Source organism: Triticum urartu, chromosome 4A (assembly GCF_056163025.1).
Source record: "Triticum urartu cultivar PI428250 chromosome 4A, HENAU_Tu73, whole genome shotgun sequence".
In the NCBI taxonomy this organism is placed as follows: domain Eukaryota; kingdom Viridiplantae; phylum Streptophyta; class Magnoliopsida; order Poales; family Poaceae; genus Triticum; species Triticum urartu.
The window spans coordinates 610,151,840-610,176,710 of record NC_141876.1 but is presented as its reverse complement, the minus strand read 5'-3'; the positions used below and the strand labels follow the sequence as shown (position 1 = coordinate 610,176,710).

At 46.9% G+C, this 24,871-nt stretch overlaps 1 protein-coding gene across 3 annotated transcripts; it reads left to right on the top strand.

Moving 5' to 3' along the window:
• The first annotated feature begins 9,685 nt into the window (after positions 1-9,685).
• Positions 9,686-11,967, top strand: LOC125553223 (MEIOTIC F-BOX protein MOF). Of its 3 annotated transcripts, none has more exons than XM_048717021.2 (3): positions 9,686-10,827; positions 10,918-11,085; positions 11,488-11,954. In XM_048717021.2, exons 1-3 carry the CDS (start codon positions 9,847-9,849, stop codon positions 11,653-11,655), a joined length of 1,317 nt encoding a protein of 438 aa, XP_048572978.2. In that variant the 5' UTR covers positions 9,686-9,846; the 3' UTR covers positions 11,656-11,954. The 3 variants fall into 3 exon arrangements, with proteins under 3 accessions (XP_048572978.2, XP_048572977.2, XP_048572979.2); XM_048717020.2 differs by having other exon boundaries at positions 10,918-11,106; positions 11,488-11,927; XM_048717022.2 differs by lacking the exon at positions 10,918-11,085 and having other exon boundaries at positions 11,488-11,967.
• Positions 11,968-24,871: the final 12,904 nt, after the last annotated feature.

Genomic DNA, 24,871 nt, shown 5'->3' with positions numbered 1-24,871 from the left:
TGAAGATGACTATGAAGTCGTCCATGGGGGCCGGGCAAGAAATGAGGAAGGGCAACAAGACAAGTACCACCGCGGCGAGGGCGGGCGAGAAGACGAAGAATCTCCAGGACATGATCACGATGGTGATGCTGTACACAGTCATCATGTAGAAGATGTCGTACATGATGATGAGGAAGATCAAGACGAAGGGCATGATCATGAAGATGAAGATGCCGGAGCAGACGACGATGGAGGCTGGGTGCAGGACCCTCATATTCAAGAGCTGCTTCTCAAGCAGCGGATAACGCAAGAGCTGCCGCCCGAGAGAAAGCCAAGCTGGATCAACTGGAGATAGACACGGTTACTCCATTGTATGAAGGATGCAGGCCCGAGGATACCCGCCTGAAAGTAACGCTCATGGCTCTGGAGATGAAGGTAAAACACAAAATGACCGACGCATGCTTCGACGAGAACATGTCATTCTGGCACGAACGTCTTCCGAAGGGGAACAAGTGCCCGACCAGTTTCGAGGAGGCGAAGAAAATCGTGTGTCCTCTGGATTTACCGCACGTGAAATACCATGTGTGCATGAACAATTGTATCATTTATCGGGACGAGTACGCGGAGTCTACCATATGTCCGGTGTGCGGCGTCACTCGATACAAGAAGAGGAAGAAAGCTCCTCGAAAATCGGTGTGGTACTTTCCGATCACTCCTCGTCTGCAGCAGTATTCGCGGACCCTAAGGTAGCAAAGCTCCTGCGTTGGCACGCGGATAGGGAGGAGAAGAAGCGGGAAGATGACGGAAATGATCCGGAGATAAATAAAAAAGACAAGATGCTGAGTCACCCTAAGGATGCGAGCCAGTGGAAAGCGTTGAACTTCGAATACCCAGAATTTGGGAAGGATCCAAGGAACATCCTGCTGGGCGCGAGCACCGATGGAGTCAATCCGTTTGGCAGCCAGAGAAGCACACATAGCACCTGGCCTGTGTTTGTGTGGATGTACAACCTTTCCCCCTGGTTGTGCATGAAGAGGAAGTACATTCACATGAGTATGCTAATTGAAGGGCCGAAACAACCAGGGAACGACATCAATCTGTATCTGGGGCTGCTGAAGGAGGAGCTAGACATGCTGTGGAAAACGCCAGCCAATACGTGGGACGCCGCAGAGAAAGAATATTTCCCTATGAGAGCCGCACTGCTCACGACGGTGCACGACTATCTCGGTTACGCATATCTCGCGGGGCAGGTAGTCCACGGATTTTCTGGATGCGTAAGGTGCATGGATGACACAACGTATCGCCAGCTAGATAGAGATCCCGGGTCTTCGAAAACCGTGTTCATGGGACATCGAAGGTGGCTTCGCGACGATGACCCGTGGAGGAAACGCAAGGATCTGTTCGACGGTGAAACCGAACCCCGAAAACGCCCGTGTACGAGGAGCGGCGAGGAAATAGACGAGCTGTTGAAAAATTGGAAAGACTGCCCACTGCCGGGAAAGAAGCAAAAGGCGCCAGAGCAGGGAAAGAAGCGAAAGGCGCCAAAGCCGCTGCTGAAGGTATGGAAAACGAGGTCTGTTTTCTGGGACTTGCCATACTGGAAGATCCACCGTGTGCCTCACAGCCTTGATGTCATGCATATCACGAAGAACGTGTGCGAGAGTCTGCTTGGTACCCTACTCAACATGCCAGGGAGGACCAAAGATGGGCCGAAAGCAAGTGCAGACTTGAAATCAATGGGCATCAGGCAGGAGCTTCACGCTAATGATGATGATGATGATGATGATGATGATGATGAGGCGAAGCAGGACACAGAAAGTCGTTGCAAAGGCAAAAAGGCCAAGAAGACCGGAAATGACTACCCTCCCGCGTGCTTCACTCTAAGTCAGGAGGAGATCGAGCAGTTTTTCACCTGCCTCCTAGGAGTAAAACTTCCTTACGATTACGCGGGGAAGATAAGCAGATACCTAGACCCAGCGAAGCAGAAGTTCAGCGGGATGAAGTCTCACAACTGTCACGTGCTGATGACGCAGATACTTCCAGTTGCAATCCGTGGGATCATGGACGCGCACGTCCCTGAAACGCTATTTGGCCTATGCAACTTTTTCGACGTCATCTGTCGGAAGTCGATTGGCGTGAGGCAACTCGGAAGGCTACAGGAAGAGATCGTGGTGATACTATGCGAGCTTGAAATGTACTTCCCGCCCGCATTCTTCGACGTTATGGTGCATCTGCTGGTCCATATCGTGGAGGATATCATCCAACTCGGGCCGACGTTCCTGCACAGCATGATGCCGTTCAAAAGGATGAATGGTGTCATCAAAGGATACGTTCGCAACATGTCACGTCCAGATGGAAGTATAGCCAGGGGCTTTCTGACCGAAGAGTGCATCTCCTACTGCACGAATTATCTAGGCATCGAGAACCCCGTTGGTCTGCCCGTCAACAGGCACCTCGGCAGGCTCGCTGGATGGGGTCACCGTGAGGGTCGCCGCGAAATGCATGTCGACTTTGAGGGTCGACTCGCCGACTTTGAAAGAGCAAACCTAGTCGCCTACAGCACATAGACATGGTCGATCCTTGGGTGGTAGAGCACAAAACCTTTATTGAGAAGACGTACAATGACCGAGGCCAACAGAGGACGGACGGAGATATACTCAAAGAGCACAACTCATGTTTCACGCGTTGGTTCAAGCAGAAGCTTCTGTTGTACCCTTTACATGAGGATTCTTCCGCAGAAGAACAACTCATATTCGCCTTGTCACAGGGCGCCGAGCACAACCTGATGACCTATGAGGCGTATGATATCAACGGCTACACATTCTACACTGAGAACAAGGACATGAAGAGCGATGGTTATCAGAACTCCGGGGTAACGATGGAATTCTACACCGGTAACGACAAGGACAGATACTACGGAAGGATCGAGGAGATCTGGGAGCTGAGCTACGCTGGAGAGAAGGTCCCGATGTTCCGTGTCAGATGGGCCAAGAGCGTCCTAAAAGAAGACCGGTATTTCACCACCATGGTTATACCCGAAGCCAAATCCAAGACCGCGGGCGCAAACGTCACCGTGAAAAATGAGCCATGGGTACTGGCTTCCCAAGTGGACCAATGCTTCTTCATTACCGACCCGTCAAAGCCCAGTCGTGTTGTCGTGAGGAGAGGCAAAAGGAAGATCATCGGAATGGATGGAGTAGCCAATGAGCAAGACTTCGACAAGTACGGCGACCCGAAGATCGAACATGACGACGACGATGAAGTAGCAGCACACACCACAAGAAGAAGCAGGACCACCCTACCCAAAGGACGTCCGTTCCACAGAAGAACTCCATTTGCGAAAAAGAAGGGCAAGAAGATTGTGAACAGATAGCTAGCTAAGATCGATTGTATTTAAATCGTAGTCTTCATTTTTCGATTGTATTTCATGGGCACTTTTTGATATCATGAATATTTTTAAATTTCATGGGCACTTTTTGAATTCATGAGGACACTTGATCTCGATCCCCCTCCATCTCGATCTCGATTCCCCCTCCATCTCGATCTCGATCCCCCTCCATCTCGATTCCACCCGCACCCTCCCCCGCTAGCTCCACCACCGCCGACGACCCACCGCAACCCTCCCCCGCTCCACCGCCGCCGACGAGCACCCGGCCCCCCGCACCCTCCCCCGCTCCACCGCCGCCGCCGATGATATTTTCAAGTAACAAATTTGAACATATTTTTAAAAAAATTATTACTGTTTTTATTAAAAAAATATTACTGTTATGATTTAAACAAGTTTGAACATATTTAAACACAAATAAATATCAAAAACAACATTTAAAATGCATAAAAAAATATTGGGGAGCTTGGGAATCGAACCCAGGACCCCCTGGTGTGTGTGCTGCGTGCTGACCAGTCGGGCTAGTGGGTGGGTTCTATTGTAGATAGGGTTAGGCTGTAGATATGGTTAGTGGGCTAGATTAAAACAAAATTCTAATGGCGCACCGAGGGGAGGTGCACCATTAGAATAGTCGTACTCATGGCGCATCGAGGGGAGGTGCGCCATTAGAACCCTCCCCCCACTCCACCTACTGCCCTCGCCAGACACTTCGTCCTTCCTATCCCTCCACCGCGCCGCTCCCTCCCTCGTCCCTCCCTCCACCGCGCCGTCGCTGCTGCCCCGACCCACGGCGCCGCAGCCGCCCACGCGCCCCCGCCGTCTCCCTCTCCCCTTCCTCCCCCTCGAGCGCCGCCTCCCCCTACGTGCGCCGCCTCCCGACCCACGACGCCGACGCCGCGCCTCCTCATCGCGCACGGGGCGCTCTTCCTCGTGCTCTCCTCACCAACCACGACGCCGGCCACCTGCTCCTCACCAACCACGACGCCGGCCACCTGCTCCGTAGTCTCTGGCAGAGGTTACTCCACCTAGCTGCAGCACTCGTGCGCTTGGCGGCTAGGGTTTGCCTCCAGCCCCTCCCCTCACCATCAACGAGAGGAGCATCCGGTGCCCCCACCCTCGAGTTCGTCGACGACACCGTCCTCCAGCCGCTGCCGCCGCTGCCGCTGTCCTCCCGCCCAGGTACCTCTCCTCCTTCCTCCTTCCTCCCTCTCTTGTGTTCCTAGGTTCCTAGGTTCCTAGGTTCAGATTTGTGCACTGTAGATGATGTTCCACCGTGAACTTACTGCTTCTACTGCTTCTACTCCATCTTTATGCTATGAGAAATAACTGTCATCGAAAGCTTGCTTTGTGATTGAGTAATCTGCTAGTATAATTGTGTGATTGAGTAATCTGCTAGTATAATTGGTGATGTTGCAAATAGAAGTAGAGTACTGCTTGTTGTACTTGTGATCTTGCAAATAGGAGTTGGAGTAATTTAACTTAACTGGAGTAATTTGTTGCATCTGTTGTAGGTGGTCTAGTGCTGCCCATCTACTGCCCATTTCCTCGGGTACCGGAGTTGGAGTTTAGTGTACTGGACACTTTCATAGACTGCTAGGGTACTTCCTCTCCTTTCTCTCCTTTAGTGTACTAGAAACTTCCATAAATTTCATAAACTTCATATAAAATTTTTATTCACTGCTGCTGATGTACTACTTGTGATGCTGCTGTTGCTGCACTACTTGTGATGCTGCTGCTACTTGGCTAAATTTTATTCACTGCTGCTGATGTACTACTTGTGATGCTGCTGCTGCACTACTTGTGATGCTGCTGCTACTTGTGATTTTGTCAACTTGTGATGCTGCTGCTACTTGAGATCTTCTGAAATGACCCCTTTCTCCTGAAATGTTGATTAATTTCCGTTTTGGTTGAGAATGGGGCACTCCTAGGTCAAGAAAATTAGCAAAGGCCATGCCCAATTTTCTTGACCTAGAAGGTGCCTGATTCTCAACCGAAACAAAAATTAATCAACATTTATAGTTTGACCTAGAAGATGCCCAATTTGTTAACTCTAGTTCAGGTGTTGAATGTTAATATGAGTGTGTGTGATGGTGACTGAACAGATAAATCATGTCTCCCAACATTTTCAGCTAAGTGGACTCTCACACACACACTATCTAGCTTTACACTTAAGCAGTGGCGAGATCTGTTCCCTCCACACAATGTGCAACAAGCAAGCAGGTGGATCTAGGTAGCTTGGCTAGATTAGCTATGAGCCAATGTGGTCAAGTCAAAAGAGATGATGCAGATGGATGGATAGATGGATGGATGGGGATGCAGCACCACTCCACCACCTTCACTTGTCTAGCTTGTGGTTTACCCCTCACTCTCTCATGCACCAGAAGAATATGATACATACATCCACTTTGATAAACTAAAACTAGTAAGAGAAGCAGGGCAAAAAATAATTTTTGTATTTATTTTAGATCACATACACAAAATAACCTACCAGCAATACAAATCTAGTTTCAGAAACATGTGATACATACATCCACTTTGATAAGCTAAAACTAGTAAGAGCAATTAGGCAAAAAATAAATCTATGTACGATATAGGGGTGCTACAGCTATATCCTCCATCCCGTCCCACCGGAGCAAGCAAACCTACAAGCTGCTCCTCATGTTTTTCCCTCTATTAGTAGACTGGAACTTCCCAATGCTGGCTAGTTTGCACCCCTCTACAAGTTGCTACTGCTTCCGAATAACCTAACAGCCATCGAAATCTAGTTTGAATCAGAAAAATGTGAGAAAACCCATCGATTGAGGTGGACAACTAGTTGTAGATGAGGAAGGGCATTTGAGGCCCCATCGAGTCTATGAAGATGTGATGGGTCCTGATATATTGACTTGCGGATTTATTTTTTCCTAGACTACCTCGGTGTCGACAAACCCTAAATGATGAGACCATGATCTTGTTCCTTGACAATAACCAAATTTTTGACCAAACTTTTTTCCTATTTAGAGCGAAACATGGCCCACAACAATGAGGCCGGTGGTTCGGGCGACAAGCAATTCTGGGAGCTGTCCCAGGAGATGGAGGAACAACCTCGCCGCTATGAGGACGCCGCGGAAGACACCGATCCTGATTACACAACCCCTAGTGGCGTCGGGGATGACACCACTGATGGTGCCGCCGAGGATGCCACCACTGATGATGGCGGCGCACACACAGATGGCAGCCAACCGAAGAAGCAAAGGAAGGACCGGCGCCCGAATGCGCTCTACACCGTCAAGGAGGAATTCACTCAAGTGGACTCCGACGGGAATCCAAGGGAGCCCAAACATATAGTCAAGGGGTACTCGGTTCAGCTCGGGTGCATTCTCCAGAGCACCGTCTCGATCAACACCGAGAACCTTAGGCATAAGGACCGAGGGAATTTGCACAACCTCCTCTTCACGAAGCTGCATGAACGATACAAGCTCCTCTTCCTCAGATATCAACCATCCAACAGTGAGATAGATGAAATGCTACAAATGCAGGGTGACAACGACCGCGATTTCATGACCATCACGACAGACGGCGGCTTCATCCACGTTCCTGTCCGATGAGTCGAGTCGAAAGTAGTGATGTGTAGTTCTGAAACATTGATTGGCTCATGTTGTAATTATACTTTAATGAATTCGTATGTCTCTTTGGTTTGGACAGTCGTTCAACTTAGATGTAATCGATGCTATTTATTAGTAGGACCATGAATCGTGCTATTAATGTCTTGTTTTTCTCTTCCAATCCTTTTGTTGCATACTTACATATTGCTTATGTATTGTCTGTTGTTTAGCTTGTGCATAGAGATGCCGTCGTATGTCGTGTACAAGGGTAAGGTTCCTGGAGTCTACAACGACTGGGAGGAGTGTCGGAGACAGGTTCACCGTTTCAGCGGTAACAGTTACGAAGGGTACACCACTAGGGTGGAGGCCGAATGTAGATACGCCCGCTATCTAGAGGGAGAGAGGAGGGAGCGTTGGAGGAACCGGATGAAGACCAGTTTGATCGCGATGATGCTCATCGTGATGACCACAGCTCTCTTCTATGTGATGGTAGTTTAGATGATCGATATCGACTTGTAATGTGAAGGCAAACTCGATACTCGCGGTCTTGAGACTTGTAATGTTTTATCTTTTTCGGTCTTTTGAATTCGGAGACTAATATGATGAATTGTATTCGGAGACTAATCTTCTATTGTATTCGATGAATCTGATGTTGCTGTGTGCTGCTGTCTATATTCTGTCCAATAATATATTTTGTAACCTGTGCAAAAATCAGAAAAGCAAAAAAAAAAACTTAATATTCATACTAATGGCGCACCACACAAGACACTAATGGCACACTGTGATCATCACACTAATGGCGCATTAACTGCTGGTGCGCCATTAGAATGCCAAAGCACATGGGTACATATGGCCCCCTGGGAGGCATTCTAATGGCGCACTGCAGGCTATACTAATGGCGCACTACGTGGTGCGCCATTAGAACACCAGATACTAATGGCGCACCGGTGGTGCGCCATTAGAATTTAATTCTAATGGCGTGATGCCAGTGGCGCACCGGTAGTGCGTCATTAGAAGGCAAATACGGTGCGTCACTAGCATGCCTTTTCCTAGTAGTGTTTCCATGTTTGGACTTTGGATGCTTCTGGCGTAATCCTTTTCTTTAATTAATACAATGTGATATTTGGGCTAAAAAACGAGGTAACTCCCAACCAGAAACAACAGGCCGGTACTAAATAACACAAACCCTTTCTCCTCCCGGTTCATCAAAAAAGAATCCTCCTCCCCAATTTCTGTCGTCTCCTTGCAAATAAATGTGGGCTCCACCCCTGTCTCTGATGGCATACAAGAACATCAAAAGTGGTTGCTTAGGGCATCTCCAATGCCCTCAAACCATCCGCATCTGTCCGGACCGAGTTGTCCGGACGTGTTTTGTCATCCAACATGGTATACCGTGAAGCTTTGCACGGTCCGGACACCAGCCATGTTCGACTCCAACGCCCCGCCCCATTGAAATCCCGCTCTTGGTCCCCTTTTCTTCTACTCCACCCTTGCCCCCCTTCTTTTCATCCGCACCCTCAGCGTCCGCCGCCGCCGCCGTTGTACTTCTTCGGCCACCGCCCAGGCATCCTTGGACATCCAAAGACCCCACCCACATGATTGCGGCCTTGGACTACGCCGTTGTTCACACAGGAATCCCTCCACAGCTAGGTACCCTCCGCACTCCTGCTGACGTGGCGGAGAACGCGACTGGCAGGTGTTCGTTTAAATGCCATTGAGTTTTTTTAACTTATTGCTTTCTAGAGAAGCACGGCAGCGGGATACTCGGTGTTTGAGGATGACTTGATGTGTGATGCGTGGTTGGCCATTTTTGAGGACTTTGTAGGCATGAACAAGGGCTTGGCCTTTTGACAAAGCTTCCTTGCTTCATTTCATGAACAAAAGGACTTCGTGCCCTACGACATGCACGTTATCCATGCACGCAATATGAAGTAGCTAACACATTGGTGGTACACCATCTGCAACTTCGTCGTGAAGTTTTAGGGTGCGATTCACCAAGTGAAGACAAGGTTGCCATTAGGCTTGTCAACCTTGGAGATCGTAAGTGTTGCTTTCTGTTACTCTACATGTTGGTTAATTTTATTCATTCACTCAATGTTCTTGTACATGTTTTATAGCCTACATGTGCTGCCATGATATACTACAGAACCGAGGGCAGGCCATTCACGCACATACATTGTTGGATGGAGTTTAAGGGGCAGTTTGTGTGGGATGATATGTGTTGGTTCTGGCTTTAGTATCGTTGAATTTAGAATAGATGATTTTAAAAACTTGTTGAACACAGGGTTATCTCCTTGAATTTAGACTATTGTTGTATTGAGTGTTTCAGGCATGGTTTAGTTAAAGGAACGAAACATCGTCCGTCTTATGTAAATTATATGTTTAAACTTTGCTGAATTCCATCATGTTTGATGAAATTCGTCCGGATTGTTGGAATCCGTTTTGAAATGTATACGGATATGGTTGGAGGCCCAGCTTCCACACTAGTGCCTACGGACTGATCTCCATCGGCCCACGGATGAATACAGTATCTGGTTTGAGAGTCAGCATTGAAGAAGCCTAAGCGAAGAAGATAGCAGCTGCAGGTCGGCAAGTCGGTTTAGTTAGAAAAAAATTCAGAGCATGATGGCAGCACTGATGTAAGCAAGTAATTGACGTCAGCCTATGCGTACTATAGTCGGTTTAGCTTCCTATTTAAGGCGATGCCCATCGTTGTAACCTCAAGCATTCAGCTAGCTTCAGTACAAGGAAAGAATGGATCAGTCTCATGTAGTACTAGTACTCCAGTTCATATGTCCTCCTCGTCTGTTCCTAGGCATCCGTGGTGCTAGTTTGGGCTAACAATAACCGTCTCGTCTACACGACCACTACTGCAGCAATCCATCCAGAACACCGAAAATGGATGGAGCAAGGCGCTCCACGGATGCCTCCGACGAGCAAGAGCCGAAGCGTCCGTGCCTTGCAGTTGCAGGCGGCCGCAATGGTGGTGCAGGCGGGGCCGGCGGCAGTGATGCGGGTGACGACGACAGCCACGGCGATGCGGGTGGGGGCGGCGGTGATGCGGGTGGGGGCGGCGGCGTTGGCCATGCCGCCGACGACCCGCCGCCGACGCTGAGCACCTTGGGGGACGACGTCCTCCGCGCCATCCTGTCGCGCCTCGAGTCGTCCCGGCAGACGGTGCGGATGTGCGTGCTGTCCAGGAGTTGGAGGCACCTCTGGCGCTCCGTGCCGTCCATCCACATCGACCGGCGGGAGTTCGGTAGCGACCACGAGCTGCAGAGCTTCACCGACTTCCTCCTGGACCACCATAACAACCTTGTGCTCCTGGATGCGTTCCGGCTGCTGCTAAGCTCTCAAGATCTCCGCCTACCGGCCAGCGATTGGGTCCGTCGCGTCATCAACCAAGATGATACACCGCCTCACCAGCTCAAAAGGTTGCACCTTTGCAACGTGCACCTGGACATGGATTTTGCGAGCCACATCAGTGACGACAGGTGCCCCGCGCTGGAGGACGTGCGACTGGAAAACTGCAGTTACTTGACGGCCCGGTATGAGATCACCTCCTTCTCACTCAAGAAATTGGTTGTGGATGGTTTATACATGGTGCAAGATGACGAAAGTGATGATGATGAGGATGAGATTTTCAAGTTGATTATAAGGGCTCCTGCTCTTGTTTCTCTCCGCTTGGCTGGAGAGCTTGATCACATTGTTGATATCAATGAACCACATACCATGCCGTCTCTTGTCGATGCGTCGGTTCATCTGCCCGTGATGACTGACGAGGAGCTCAACAACGTTGAAGAAAACGATGCCACTGCGCACCAATCCGTTCTTGGCGTGCTGCTTAATGTGACAACTTTGACCCTGTCGCATTGCAGGGTATGTTCTTCTTGGCATCCTTTTTATTCCGTTTGCATCTCCTTTATCTAGAGCTATTTAAAGACCGGGAACTGGATGTCTGGTTTTCAGTTGCTGTTCCAACCTGAGGATTCTGTGGAACTTCAGCTTCTTGTATTCCAGAACCTAAGAACCTTGTTCCTGGACGAGTGTTACATTGTTGGCGAGGACTTCGTGGGGCTGAAGCCTTACCTGCAGAAGTCACCTAACCTGGAGAAGCTCATTTTGCGCTGTAGCAAGGTGCAACCAGGGTACTCTTTGGTTGGTATACTAACCTTAGTCATTATATATTTTGGCACAAAAAAGTCATTATTTACGACACTTTGTTTGGCATACATGTACATATTTAAAGGTTAAGTTATCAACCCCGCAAAAAAGAGAGGTTAAGCTATCAAAATAGATTCCACACTTTGCCACATTTGAGAGAATCATACCACACTTTTCTAAGCCTATGACACGTGAGAAAACAATGTTGCTACCAGCAGTGTGGCTGTAAACCAGACAAGTGACAAACCCGTTAAAATTTGTGGTGTGGAGAAGTCTGGCAACTTTAGTATACCAACAAACATGCGCTACTTCTTTCATCTATTTTTTCCACAACTCAATTTTGTCTGCAATATTAATCCTCCATGCTGTCAACAGAACTGGTATTTCGGAGACGACCTGGTGGATTTCATGTGTGAGAACCTTATGCTTACTCAAATTATATACCAGCATGATGATGATGCTGCCCCCCTATTGGTCGCGTTTTTGCTGAGCATTTCAAGGAGCCTGCCGAACAACAAGATTGAACTCATTAGAGTCGAATAGCAACGCCATGTTTTTGTATCATGTTTGCCTTTTACTAGTAGCTAGCACGGGAGTTATTGTGTGTGAAACATCTTTGGTTTTTGACCCATATTGGCATGTACGTATTGTTGTGGTATTTTGATTTTCAACACAAATTGGCATGTATTGTTATGGTATTTGCAAGAACACTATGACATGATCAATTTTTCTGTCTGCACATAGTACCAGATCGGTAAGCTAAATGAAAGTTTACATCGTGATTAATGGTCAGTGGTTTATACGTGAGTTAGCAGGTTGTACGTGGTATCAATACGTGAAAATAAAGTTTCACCCTAAGTCAGTTGGTCGTTTACACACGGTATTTGATAGGTATGCAAATTAATGTGTCGAGCCAACTTTATAAACAAGCACTAGTAGAAAACAGGGCTTTGGTCCAGGCCGGGTCAGCCCATTAATCCCGGTTCAGTTCAGAACCGGGACAAATGTGGGCATTGGTCCCGGTTCGTGAGCCCAGGGGGCCGGCCGGGCCACGTGGGCCATCGGTCCTGGTTCATCTGGATCTTTTGGTCCCGGTTGGTGGGATGAACCGGGACCAATGGGCCTCGCTCTTGGCCCACCACCATTGGTCCCGGTTGGTGGCTTGAACCGGGACCAAAGGCTCCCCTTTAGTCCCGGCTCATGTCACCAACCGGGACCAATGAGGTGCCTATATATACCCCTCGCTCGCGAGCAGAGCACCCAAGTGCTCTGTTTTTCTCTGGCCGAGGGGGAGAGGGCTTGGTGGTGCTCTAGCTCACCTCCTATGCACACAAGGTGTTCGATGGAATGCCCGAGCCACACTACTTAAGCTTTCTCCTCTCCAAGCTCGACCTCCAAGCTCCATTTTCCATAATATTTGTCTAGGTTTAGCGGTCCGTCACGCCCCGTCCCCGTCTTCAGCGCCATCGATCACCCGCGCCGAGCTCATCACCGGCACCACCGTGGTGAGCCTCTTGTTCTTATCTTCTTTCTGAAAGGAAAAATATTCTTACTTGTATGTTTACATAGATACTTGTATTATTTTCTTACTTTTATTATTGCATCTTATATAGTGCGATGGTTTTGGTTCCGCCCCCGTCGGCCCTCGTCTTGTCTATGATTCAGATGTGGTATATATATTATCTTTATAACTATTGGTTCATTTATTGTTTCTGAAAATTATGCCGACCAACGTGACATAGATTTTATTTATGTAGAATGTATGTGAATCGGAAATGCCAACCAACCCTATTGTCGAGAGGTTAAATTTAGTTGAAGAAGAAAACAATTTGTTGAAGGAAAAAATAAAAAAAATTGAGAAGCAGAAGATGATATTGGAGTTGCATGTTGCGGATGTCGTTGATGATCACAAGATCAAGATGGGTGCAATGCGCTTGAAGATTAGAAAGATTAGAAAATATGCCATTCATACCGAGGCTTGGTATCATTATGCCGTTGGATCAATTGTTACCTTGGTTGCGATTATGATCGCATTTGTTTTCGCATTGAAATGTTTTACATAGTTTCAATGTATAGTTTAATTAATTAGATGGTCTGGAGAGCTATATGTTGTTAGATGAGAACTATGTATGAACTTTGGTTTTAATGTGATGATGAACTTCTATTAATTTGGACACTTAATTATATATAATGCACGCAGATGAACCGGCAATGGATGTACGGTGACAGACACACCCGCGAGTACATTAAGGGCGTGCATGAGTTTCTCGATGCGGCTGAGGCAAACAAGCAGAATGGTTTTATGTGTTGTCCATGCACTCAATGTGGGAATACGAGGTCTTACTCTAACCGGAAAATCCTTCACTCCCACCTGCTTTACAAGGGTTTCATACCACACTATAATGTTTGGACGAGGCACGGAGAAATAGGGGTTATGATGGAAGACGGCGAAGAAGAAGAGTACGATGACAACTATGTGCCCCCTGAATACGGTGATGCTGCAACGGGGGGAGCTAGTGAAGATCAAGAGGAACCAGACGATGTGCCCAATGATGCTGCAACGGGTGAAGCTGCTGAAGATCAAGAGGAACCAGACGATGTGCCCGATCATGATGATCTCCGCCGGGTCATTGTCGATGCAAGGACGCAATGCAAAAGTCAAAAAGAGAAGCTGAAGTTCGATCGCATGTTAGAGGATCACAAAAAAGGGTTATAACCCAATTGCGAAGATGGCAACACAAAGCTCGGTACCGTACTGGAATTGCTGCAGTGGAAGGCAGAGAATGCTGTGGCTGACAAAGGATTTGAGAAGCTACTGAAAATATTGAAGAAGAAGTTTCCAAAGGATAACGAATTGCCCGACAGTACATGTGCAGCAAAGAAGGTCGTATGCCCTTTAGGATTGGAGGTGGAGAAGATACATGCATGCCCTAATGACTGCATCCTCTACCGCGGTGCATACAAGGATCTGAACGCATGCCCGGTATGCGGTGCATTGCGGTATAAGATCAGACGAGATGACCCTGGTGATGTTGACGGCGAGCCCCTCAGGAAGAGGGTTCCTGCGAAGGTGATGTGGTATGCTCCTATAATACCACGGTTGAAACGTCTGTTCAGAAAAGAAGAGCATGCCAAGTTGATGCGATGGCACAGTGAGAACCAAAAGAAAGATGGGAAGTTGAGAGCACCCACTAACGGGTCGCAGTGGAGAAAAATCGCGAGAAAGTACTGGGATGAGTTTGCAAAGGACCCAAGGAATGTATGGTTTGCTTTAAGCGCGGATGGCATTAATCCTTTCGGGGAGCAGAGCAGCAATCACAGCACCTGGCCCGTGACTCTATGTATGTATAACCTTCCTCCTTGGATGTGCATGAAGCGGAAGTTCATTATGATGCCAATTCTCATCCAAGGCCCTAAGCAACCCGACAACGAAATTGATGTGTACCTATGGCCATTAGTTGAAGAACTTTTACAGCTGTGGCATGGAAACGGTGTACGTACGTGGGATGAGCACAGACAGGAGGAATTTAACCTTAAGGCGTTGCTGTTCGTGACCATCAACGATTGGCCCGCTCTCAGTAACCTTTCAGGACAAACAAACAAAGGATACCACGCATGCACGCACTGTTTAGATGACACTGAAAGTATATACCTGGACAAATGCAGGAAGAATGTGTACCTGGGCCATTGTCGATTTCTTCCGACCAACCATCAATGTCGAAAGAAAGGCAAGCATTTCAAAGGCGAGGCAGATCACCGGAAGAAGCCCGCCATGCACACCGGTGATCACGTGCTTGCTATGTTCAATGATTTACACTACGTAATTGTAAGTGCATCTAGTGCCACCCCTAGTTGGTTTTGGAGTAACGCACTTTCTGTAATCTTTGGAAAGGGTCCCGGTGGACTAGCTGTTCCGAATGACGCTGAGGGACACGCACCCATGTGGAAGAAGAAATCTATATTTTGGGACCTACCCTACTGGAAAGACCTAGAGGTCCGCTCCTCAATAGACGTGATGCACGTGACGAAGAACCTTTGCATGAACCTGCTAGGCTTTTTGGGCGTGTGTGGGAAGACAAAAGATACACCTGAGGCACGGGAGGACCTGCAACATTTGCACGAAAAAGACGGCATGCCTCCGAAGCAGTATAAAGGTCCTGCCAGCTACGCTCTTACGAAAGAAGAGAAAGAAATCTTCTTTGAATGCCTGCTCAGTATGAAGGTCATGACTGGCTTCTCGTCGAATATAAAGGGAATAATAAATATGCCAGAGAAAAAGTTTCAGAACCTAAAGTCTCATGACTGCCACGTGATTATGACGCAACTGCTTCCGATTGCATTGAGGGGGCTTCTACCGGAAAACGTCCGATTAGCCATTGTGAAGCTATGTGCATTCCTCAATGCAATCTCTCAGAAGGTGATCGATCCAGAAATCGTACCAAGGCTAAGGAGTGATGTGGCGCAATGTCTTGTCAGTTTCGAGCTGGTGTTCCCACCATCCTTCTTCAATATCATGACGCACGTCCTAGTTCATCTAGTCGACGAGATTGTCATCCTGGGGCCCGTATTTCTACACAATATGTTCCCCTTTGAGAGGTTCATGGGAGTCCTAAAGAAATATGTCCGTAACCGCGCTAGGCCAGAAGGAAGCATCTCCATGGGCCATCAAACAGAGAATGTTATCGGGTTTTGTGTTGACTTCATTCCTGGCCTTAAGAAGATAGGTCTCCCTAAATCGCGGTATGAGGGGAGACTGACTGGAAAAGGCACTCTTGGAAGTGACTCAATAATATGCAGGGACGGATATTCTTGGTCTCAAGCACACTACACAGTTCTACAGAACTCTACCTTGGTGACCCCGTATGTCGATGAACACAAGAATAGTCTGCGCTCCAAACACCCGGAGCAGTGCGACGACTGGATTACATGTGAACACATCAGGACTTTCAGCAGTCGGTTGGAAACACGTCTCAGAGGTGACAACACTGTTTGTGATGAGTTGTACTTGTTGTCCAGGGGACCATCTTTGACTGTATTGACTTACAATGGATACGAGATAAATGGGAATACATTTTACACGATCGCCCAAGATCAAAAGAGCACCAACCAAAACAGCGGTGTCCGCTTTGATGCAGCAACCGAGAGCGGAAAGGACACATATTATGGTTACATAGTGGACATATGGGAACTTGACTACAGACCTGATTTTAAGGTCCCTTTGTTTAAGTGCAAATGGGTCAATCTGTTAGGCGGCGGGGTACAGGTAGACCCACAGTACGGAATGACAACAGTGGATCTGAAAAATCTTGGGTACACTGACGAACCGTTCGTCCTAGCCAATGATGTGGCACAGGTTATCTATGTGAAGGACATGTCTACCAAACCGAGAAAAAGAAAAGATAAGGAAGCGAATACATCATACGATGAGCCAAAGCGCCACATAGTTCTTTCAGGAAAAAGGGACATCCTGGGAGTGGACGGCAAGACAGACATGTCTGAAGATTATGAAAAGTTTCATGAAATTCCTCCCTTCAATGACAAGGCTGACCCAAGCATCCTGATAAACAATGAAGATAATCCATGGTTACGGTGCAATAAGCAAATGACACAAGCAAAGAAAAAGTGAAGACTTTCTCCCGCAACTATTATGATGATACCATGCCAACTTTGTAACACACGAACATGCTACCATTATCCGTTTTGTACATGCACATGCTATGTGGGTGAAATTATGATACCATCCCAACTTTCAACTTTTTCAGAATTCATTTGAAATGCTTTCATGTCTTATGGTTCGTCCCTCGTAATACCATGACCATTAGTCCCTGGCCCATGCCAACTTTCAACTTTCAACTTTATAAAACTAATGGCACTAACAGAAAGTTTATAATTTTGCTCCTCGCCCCTGGCCCATGACCATTAGTCCCGGTTTGTGCCACAAACCGGGACTAAAGGGTTGGTCCTCGTTGCGGGCAAAGTTTAGTCCCACCTCGCCAACCGAAGGGGGCTCACACCGGTTTATAAGCCCTTCCCTCTCTGCCTTGTTGAGCTCCCCTCGAAGTGAAAATAGATGCCCTAATAGAGAAAAGTTTAACCTAAATTCATAGTGAATTTCTCTGAAATTCATAGAAATTTACTAGGAATTTAGGTTGAATTTTCTCTATAAGCGCATCCATTCTCATTTTTTAGTAAGTTAATCACAAACTTGTGATTCAAACAATTTTCAAAGAATTCAAATTTTAACTATTCAAATTTGAAAACTAATGGCACTAACAGAAAGTTTAGAATTTTTCTAAAACTAATGGCACTAACAGAAAGTTTATAATTTTGCTAACCTAAAAGCAAACAGAATTAAAAATTAAAGCAAAAAACAAAAGAAAATAAATAACGCAAAAAACAAATCAAAAAACAGGAAAAAACTATTTTTATAGTAAAGTTAATCACAAAATAAAATAAATAAAGCAACAAAGAAAACAAAAAAACTAAAAAAGTGTTTTCAAATTTGAAAACTAATGGCACTAACAGAAAGTTTATAATTTTTCTAAAACTAATGGCACTAACAGAAAGTTTATAATTTTGCAAACCTAAAAGCAAACAGAATTAAAAATTAAAGCAAAAAACAAAAGAAAATAAATAATGCAAAAAACAAATCAAAAAAATAGGAAAAAACTATTTTTATAGTAAAGTTAATCATAAAATAAAATAAATAAAGCAACAAAGAAAACAAAAAACTAAAAAAGTGTTTTCAAATTTGAAAACTAATGGCATTAACAAAAAGTTTATAATTTTTCTAAAACTAAAAGCATAAAGGATTAAAAAATAAAGCAAAAAACAAAAGAAAATAAATAAAGCAACAAAAAAATGCCACCTACTGGGCCACCACGGCCTGAATACGACTAGAAACCCTACCATGGGCCAGGATTCAGGCCCGCAACAGGCCCAGTTGGGCCACAGGCATTGCAGTGACAGATTAGGCCCGAAAGCCTGCAGTTGAGAGGAGCTCGGGAGGGTGGGCGCAACAGCGCTTATAAACCACTCTCGAGCTCTCTCAGCTAGCGAGGTGGTACCAATCTTTTGACACGGGGCAGCACAAGGCCATTGTTCCCGGTTAGTGGCACCAACCGGGACTAAAAGGGCATTGGTCATGGTTCGTGGCACCAACTGTGACCAATGCCCCCCTTTAGTCCCGGTTGGTGGCACCAACCGGGACCAAAGGCCTCCGCTTCCCGCCCTTTGGGCTGCTAAAAAGAGACCTTTGGTCCCGGTTGGTGCCACCAATCGGGACTAAAGGGGACCATTGGTCACGGTTGGTTCCACGAACCAGGACCAATGGTCTTAGCATATAAGAAAACACTTGTGAAATTTTCATTCAGTTCCTCATTCTCCCGCTGCCCCGCTGCCCTCTGCCCCGTCGCCCGTGCCCGTCGTCGCCCGCACCCATCGTCGCCGCCCCTGTCGCCGTGCGCCACCCCGCGCCGTCGCCGTCCGCCTCACCGCGCCGCCCCAACGCCGTCGTCGCCCCGCTCCACTGCTGCCCCGACTTCGCCGCCTCGACGCCACCGCTGCCCCGCGTCGCCCCGACGCCGTCCCTGCCCCACGCGCCACCGCCTCTGCCTCAGGCCGGCCCCGACCCCTCCCCGTGCCCGTTGTCGCCGTCGCTCCGGGGAAGCACCACACCGGCTCCCGCGACCCGTTCGTCCGCCGCCACACCGATTCCAGCCGGCGACCTCGACCTCTCCCCGCGCTATGAGCCCCTACTTCCTCCCCTTTCCTTCTCATTGCCATCCCCGCATGCCATCCGTAAGCTCCACCGCCAACCATCGTCGCCATCGCCGACCACCGCAGCCTATTTTTCATTTTTTTGTTAAGATGTATGTATGTATGTATGTATGTATGTATGTTCACTGTATATATAATGCTCTGTATATGCTGTATAATGCTCTTCATATGTTCATATGTAACATTTAAGAAAAAAAGTGTTGTGTTGGAGAAGAAAAGAGGAAGAAGGAAGAAGAAGGAAAAGAAGGAGCGTGTATATGTCCTTTTTTAGAATTTTTGTTGTTTGCATTTTTATAAAAATGTATATATGTATGTATGTTCTCTGTGTATATGGCAAAATTTCAGAATTTTTTGATTGGTTTAGAATAGGTTTTCAGCAAGGAATTTGAATCTGGTTCAAATTTCATTTGAATGAAATTTAAAAAATTTAAACTATGGACCAGAAGGTTTTTGGTGAAATGGAGTGTGGGTACTGTCATGAAGTTGGAGTACTTTTTGTGGTTGTAAAAGAGTTAGGAAAATTTAGAATGTGCTAAATATGTCGAAAATGTTTTTTTGTTCATACAAAGTTTTTTGTTCATAGAAAGCTTTTTGTTCATAGGCAGAAAGTTTTTATATATGACTATGGATATATGAGCAATGATGATCCATGGATGTATGCATTGATATATATGTATTTTTGTTCATAGCATTTTTTTCATTTATATATGTATGTGGCTATAGATGGATATATATGAGAGGTTTCCTAGTGTCAAAGTATTGAAGAAATCCATGGCTTCATCATTAGCCGGAAGTAACCAGGGCATGACGAAGTCCTCCAAAGTTATTTTGGAATGGTGTCCCGGATAGGATAATTTGCCTTTTTGTATGAATTTCAGCAAAGGCCTTCCAAATAATGATATTTGGAAGGTTCTTGCTGAACTTTGTACCAAAAAGCAAATTATCCTATCTAGGACTCCGTTCCAAAATAGCTTTGGAGAGCTTCGTACCATCATGCACCTGTTACTTTCGCCTAATGATGAAGACATGGTTTTGTTGAATCCTTTGACCCTAGGCAACCTCCCGACCCCTCGGCGATCCTCTCGAACATGAGAGGAAGAAGAGGATAAAAAAAGAAGAGGAAGAAGAAGAAAAAAAAGAGGAGAAGAAAGAATAGAGGAATTCTCCTCTATTCTTTCTTCTCCCCTTTTTTTCTTCTTCTTCCTCTTTTTTTATCGGGAACGAGGGTCATCGAGGGACATAGATGTAGTGTCGTCGTTGTCGATATATACCCCCTCCCGATAGCTTCAACACATGGGCGGGTCAATATTACCCCCTCCTTGAAGCGTTCTCGAGGCCACCCCAAACCCTTGAAGCGTTGTCGAAGCCACCCCAAACCCTAGAGAAGCAGCGTCGAGGCCACTAATTAATATATATGATTCCTTACTATGATTAGGTAGCTAGTTCTACGTTTGCCACTAATATATCCATCTGTCATGTTTGAATAATAATTGCCATGTTGTAAATATTTGTAGAAACTATGGACACCGCCCGAGACGAAGCAAAAGAAGCGTTGTTGAGGGACATACTAGGAAAAGGGCTATAGATAGGATTGATACTAATGGCGCACCATGGAAGCAGTGCGCCACTACTATATACTAATGGCGCACCGGTTGGTGATGCGCCATTAGTGTGGAAGACACTAATGGCGCACCAGAAACAGGGTGCGCCACTAGTATTAAATAATTTTTTTCCATTTTCCATACATACTAATGGCGCATCAGGTCTAAGTGCGCCATTACTAGTTCTAAGTAGTAATGGCGCACCAAGCAGACAGTGCGCCATTACTGTAATTTTTTTTATTCTTTTTTTGCACAACTACTAATGGCGCATCGTTTCATAGTGCGTCATTACTAGTTTAAACTAGTAATGGCGCACTATTACCCGGTGCGCCATTAGTATATATATTTATTTTTTTTACTTTTTTAAATTTCATGGGCACTTTTCGAATTCATGAATATTTTTTCAAATTTGATGAATATTTTTAAATCTCGATCGCTATACCCCTTCATCTCGATCTCGATCCCCCCCCTCCACACCCTCCCTCGCTAGCTCCACCGCCGCCGACGACCCACCGCACCCTCCCCCGCTCCACCGCCGCCGCCGACCCACCGCACCCTCCCCGGCCCGCTCCACCGCCGCCGAGCACCCCCATTTGATGATATTTTTTCATATTCATAAAAAAATTATTACTGTTTTTATAAAAAAATATTAAAAAATACCAACAAAAAATAATAATAATAAACATACTAATGGCGCACCGCTCGTGTAGTGCACCATTGCTATCTAAAAAAACATTCTAATGGCGCACCGCTCTGGTAGTGCGCCATTGCTATTAAAAAACATTCTAATGGCGCACCGCTCTGGGATGCGCCATTGCTATCTAGAAAAAATATTCTAATGGCGCACCGCTCGGGGGTGCGCCATTAGTAATCTTTCCCCCTAGCTCTACCTAGCCCAACCCCTCCGTCCCTCCCTCTCGCCAGATCTAGTCCCCCCCCCCCCCGCGCGCTGCCCCACCCCACGTCGCCGCCGCCCCTACGTGCGCCGCCGCCCCCGCGCCCCCACCACTGCAGCTCCGCCATAGCCGACGCCTCCGCGACCTCGCCATCACCGACAGCCTCCCCGCGTCGGCCCCTGCCCTGCGCCGCCTCTACCTCAGTCCGGGCACGGGGTGCAGGACGATGACCGCGGCCGCCGGCCTCCCCACGACCAACCGAGGCGCCCAGGAGGCCTCCCCGACAACCAATCGTGCCATCCCTTCGCCGCCGCCGCCAACCACAACCCTGACCCCAACCCCTCCGGCGACCAGCCGCGCCCGCCCAGGTACCTCTCCTCCTTCCTCCTTCCTCCCTCTCCACCCTTCCTCCCCATTCCATCCCTCCCTCCCCTCGACCGTGTCTGTTATCTTCTGATGATATTTGACAGCTTATGGATAGAAATGCATATTTCAGTGTTTATAGCTATTAACACTTGCAAGTTACTGCACTGCTAGCTAAATTCTGGTTAGTAAGTCTGTATCCGCCTCCTATTGAAATTTGGTGATGTGTGTGGCTGTCTAAGTACCTACACAAAATTCCCCATGGAGAAAATGATATAGCTCCTCCTACAACATGTATAGATCAATCAGTTCAGTTCTAGTGCTGCTGGACTTATGCACCATACAAAAATGTACTACTAGTTGAAAATCTTTACTTGAGAGAGCTTCGTAAGTAGAAGGTTCCAAAGAATAAAAACCAGTACTAGCACACTAGCACAGTAGTACTGCCACCTCCCAGTAAACAGCAGGGTCTCTGATCAGCAATGTAGTTAATTAGTCAGGGCCTGAAAGCCTGCAAATGCATGTACACACAGGTAGGGAATGTAAGATGAAGCATGTACTTTACCAACTAATCTAATGGGCTGGCACAAAGTGAAAACCAAAACAATAGTTAATAAAGCAGAGGTAGATTAGATTAGATGGCAAAAAGCACAAATGTCCCTGTCTATCCATTTTTTTCTCAAGTTGAGCTGGTAAGTTTCAAATGTTCAATGATGCTGTAGGAAAAAATTAGATGAAGAAAGATGTGTGTGGCTGCCTGAGAGAAGTATTTGCACAAACAAATTATAATTGATGTGTTGATGAAATTTTGGGTTTTCAAATTGGAACCAAAAACCAACCCATACCTTTAGACTCTTTTGGAATTTCCAGAACATTTTTTGTTTGTTCCCTTTCACTGTTTGGGGACTTTTGACTTCAGAATGAACCTTACTAAGATTCAATTAAGACTAATTAACTGCATTTGATGTCACTATATTCTATGAATAACTTCAGTTATGATCTGTACTAGAAAACTTCAGTTAACTCCTTACAGTTCAGATCATATTTTGATTGTCAATAATAGTGGACTTTTAAGGCTTTCTTAGAGGCAATACTAGTGGATTTTAGGCTTTTTTACATGCAATAATAGTGGAATTTTAGGCTTTTTTGGAGGAGTGTGTTTCATGCCGGCCTACAGTGATGAATTAGTCAGAGGATTGTGCCTTAGGATTGTGCCAAAGCTACCCATTGTATCTATTTGCTTGTCCTTCAAATACGGGCAAGACTGTTACAGAAAAATTACTTGCAAGCATATTGTGATTTACTTGCAAGCATATTGTGCCTTAGTTACAGAAAAATTACTTGCAAGCATATTGTAACTATTTTCACTCTGTCCTGAAGGTTTTTGACTACAGAATCTGTGGTGACCCACACTCTGTTGGTTCACACTCATTGAGTTCGCTCTTGAAGGGCCGCCGCTGCTTGAGGCCCTTGAGAGGCCCTTCGTGTCGTGATGATTTTGCAGGTACCCCGAGAGGCCCTTGAGTTTGCCGGAATGTCGATTAACTTCCATTCCGGCAAATTCGGGTACTCCATATGTCCTATTTTTAGCAAAGGTCATGCTGAAATTTTCCGTGAATTTTAGCATGACTTTGCTAAAAATCGGACAAACGAGATACTTACTACTAATGCATGGGCCAGGGTATCTTAGTACTTAATTAAGTAGGATGAACTGCCCCTTTATTCTTGCTGTATTAAACCATAGGTGGCAATAGAGCCAAGTGATTAGTGCCAAGTGATTAGGCCCAACCTAGGGTGCCTCGGCATCGATAAACCCTAAATGATGAAAACTTAAGTTGGCTGCCCCGGATGCTTCGGTGTCGATGAGAACCTAAATGATGTACGCTTAGGCTTTTAGGGTGCCTCGGCGTCGACAAACCCTAAATGATGAAAGCTTAGGCTTTTAGGGTGCCTCGGTGTCGACAAACCCTAAATGATGAGACCATGATCTTGTTCCTTGACAATAACCAACTTTTTGACCAAACTTTTTTCCTATTTAGAGCGAAACATGGCCCACAACGATGAGGCCGGTGGTTCGGGCGGCAAGCAATTCTGGGAGCTGTCCCAGGAGATGGAGGAACAACCTCACCGCTATGAGGACGCCGCGGAAGACACCGATCCTGATTACACAACCCCTAGTGGCGTCGGGGATGACACCACTGATGGTGCCGTCGAGGATGCCACCACTGATGATGGCGGCGCACACACAGATGGCAGCCAACCGAAGAAGCAAAGGAAGGACCAGCGCCCGAATGCGCTCCGCACCGTCAAGGAGGAATTCACTCAAGTGGACTCCGACGGGAATCCAACGGAGCCCAAACATATAGTCAAGGGGTACTCGGTTCAGCTTGGGTGCATTCTCCGGAGCACCGTCTCGATCAACACCGAGAACCTTAGGCATAAGGACCGAGGGAATTTGCGCAACCTCCTCTTCACGAAGCTGCACGAACGTTACATGTTCTCCGCCGAATTTGAAAACACACGCCTCTCAGGGAATAAAGTGAACAGTGCCGCCCTCACGAAGATGAGCACGACCCTGTCTACTTGGAAAAGCGCGGTGAAGAGAATGATTGATAAAGGTGATAGTTATGAGAAGATCAAGGCGAAATATCCTTTGATGAGCGAAGATGAGTACAAGGAGTTCAAGATCAAGTGCGAGAGCAGTGCAACCTCCGAATCAAGTCAGTGGGGGAAAGAAATGCGGGAGTTGAACTTAGGGGAACACAAACTCGGTCCCGGCGGTTACAGAGTGGCGGAGCCTATATGGGACAAGGAGGACGCGGAGCGTGCCGAGCAAGGCCTACCGCCCCGCTTCGAGAAATACAGCGGTGACAAGCAGACCAGGAACTATGTCAGGGCCCGGTACAAGGAGGACCCGATAACAAAGGAGCTTACCACGGATCCAAAGACCAGGGCGCTTGAGCTTCTTCTGGTAAGGAATACACCCCCGCGTAATTAGCTCCATATGGTTGCACTCTAATTAATCCCCAATATTTCTAAATGGTTCACGTTCCTTTCGCAGGACACTGAAAGCAGTAGCGCCGGGTCATCTAAGAGCTCCCCTTTCGACACCCCTTTAAA

What these genes read in the sequence shown, in the direction of transcription:
- LOC125553223 (XM_048717020.2), top strand. Translation starts at nt 9,847, where the DNA reads ATGGATGGAGCAAGGCGCTCCACGGATGCCTCCGACGAGCAAGAGCCG. An exon ending in TGACCCTGTCGCATTGCAGG is followed by an intron (nt 10,828 to 10,917) that starts GTATGTTCTTCT and finishes TCTGGTTTTCAG; the next exon opens with TTGCTGTTCCAACCTGAGGA. An exon ending in TGCAACCAGGGTACTCTTTG is followed by an intron (nt 11,107 to 11,487) that starts GTTGGTATACTA and finishes TGCTGTCAACAG; the next exon opens with AACTGGTATTTCGGAGACGA.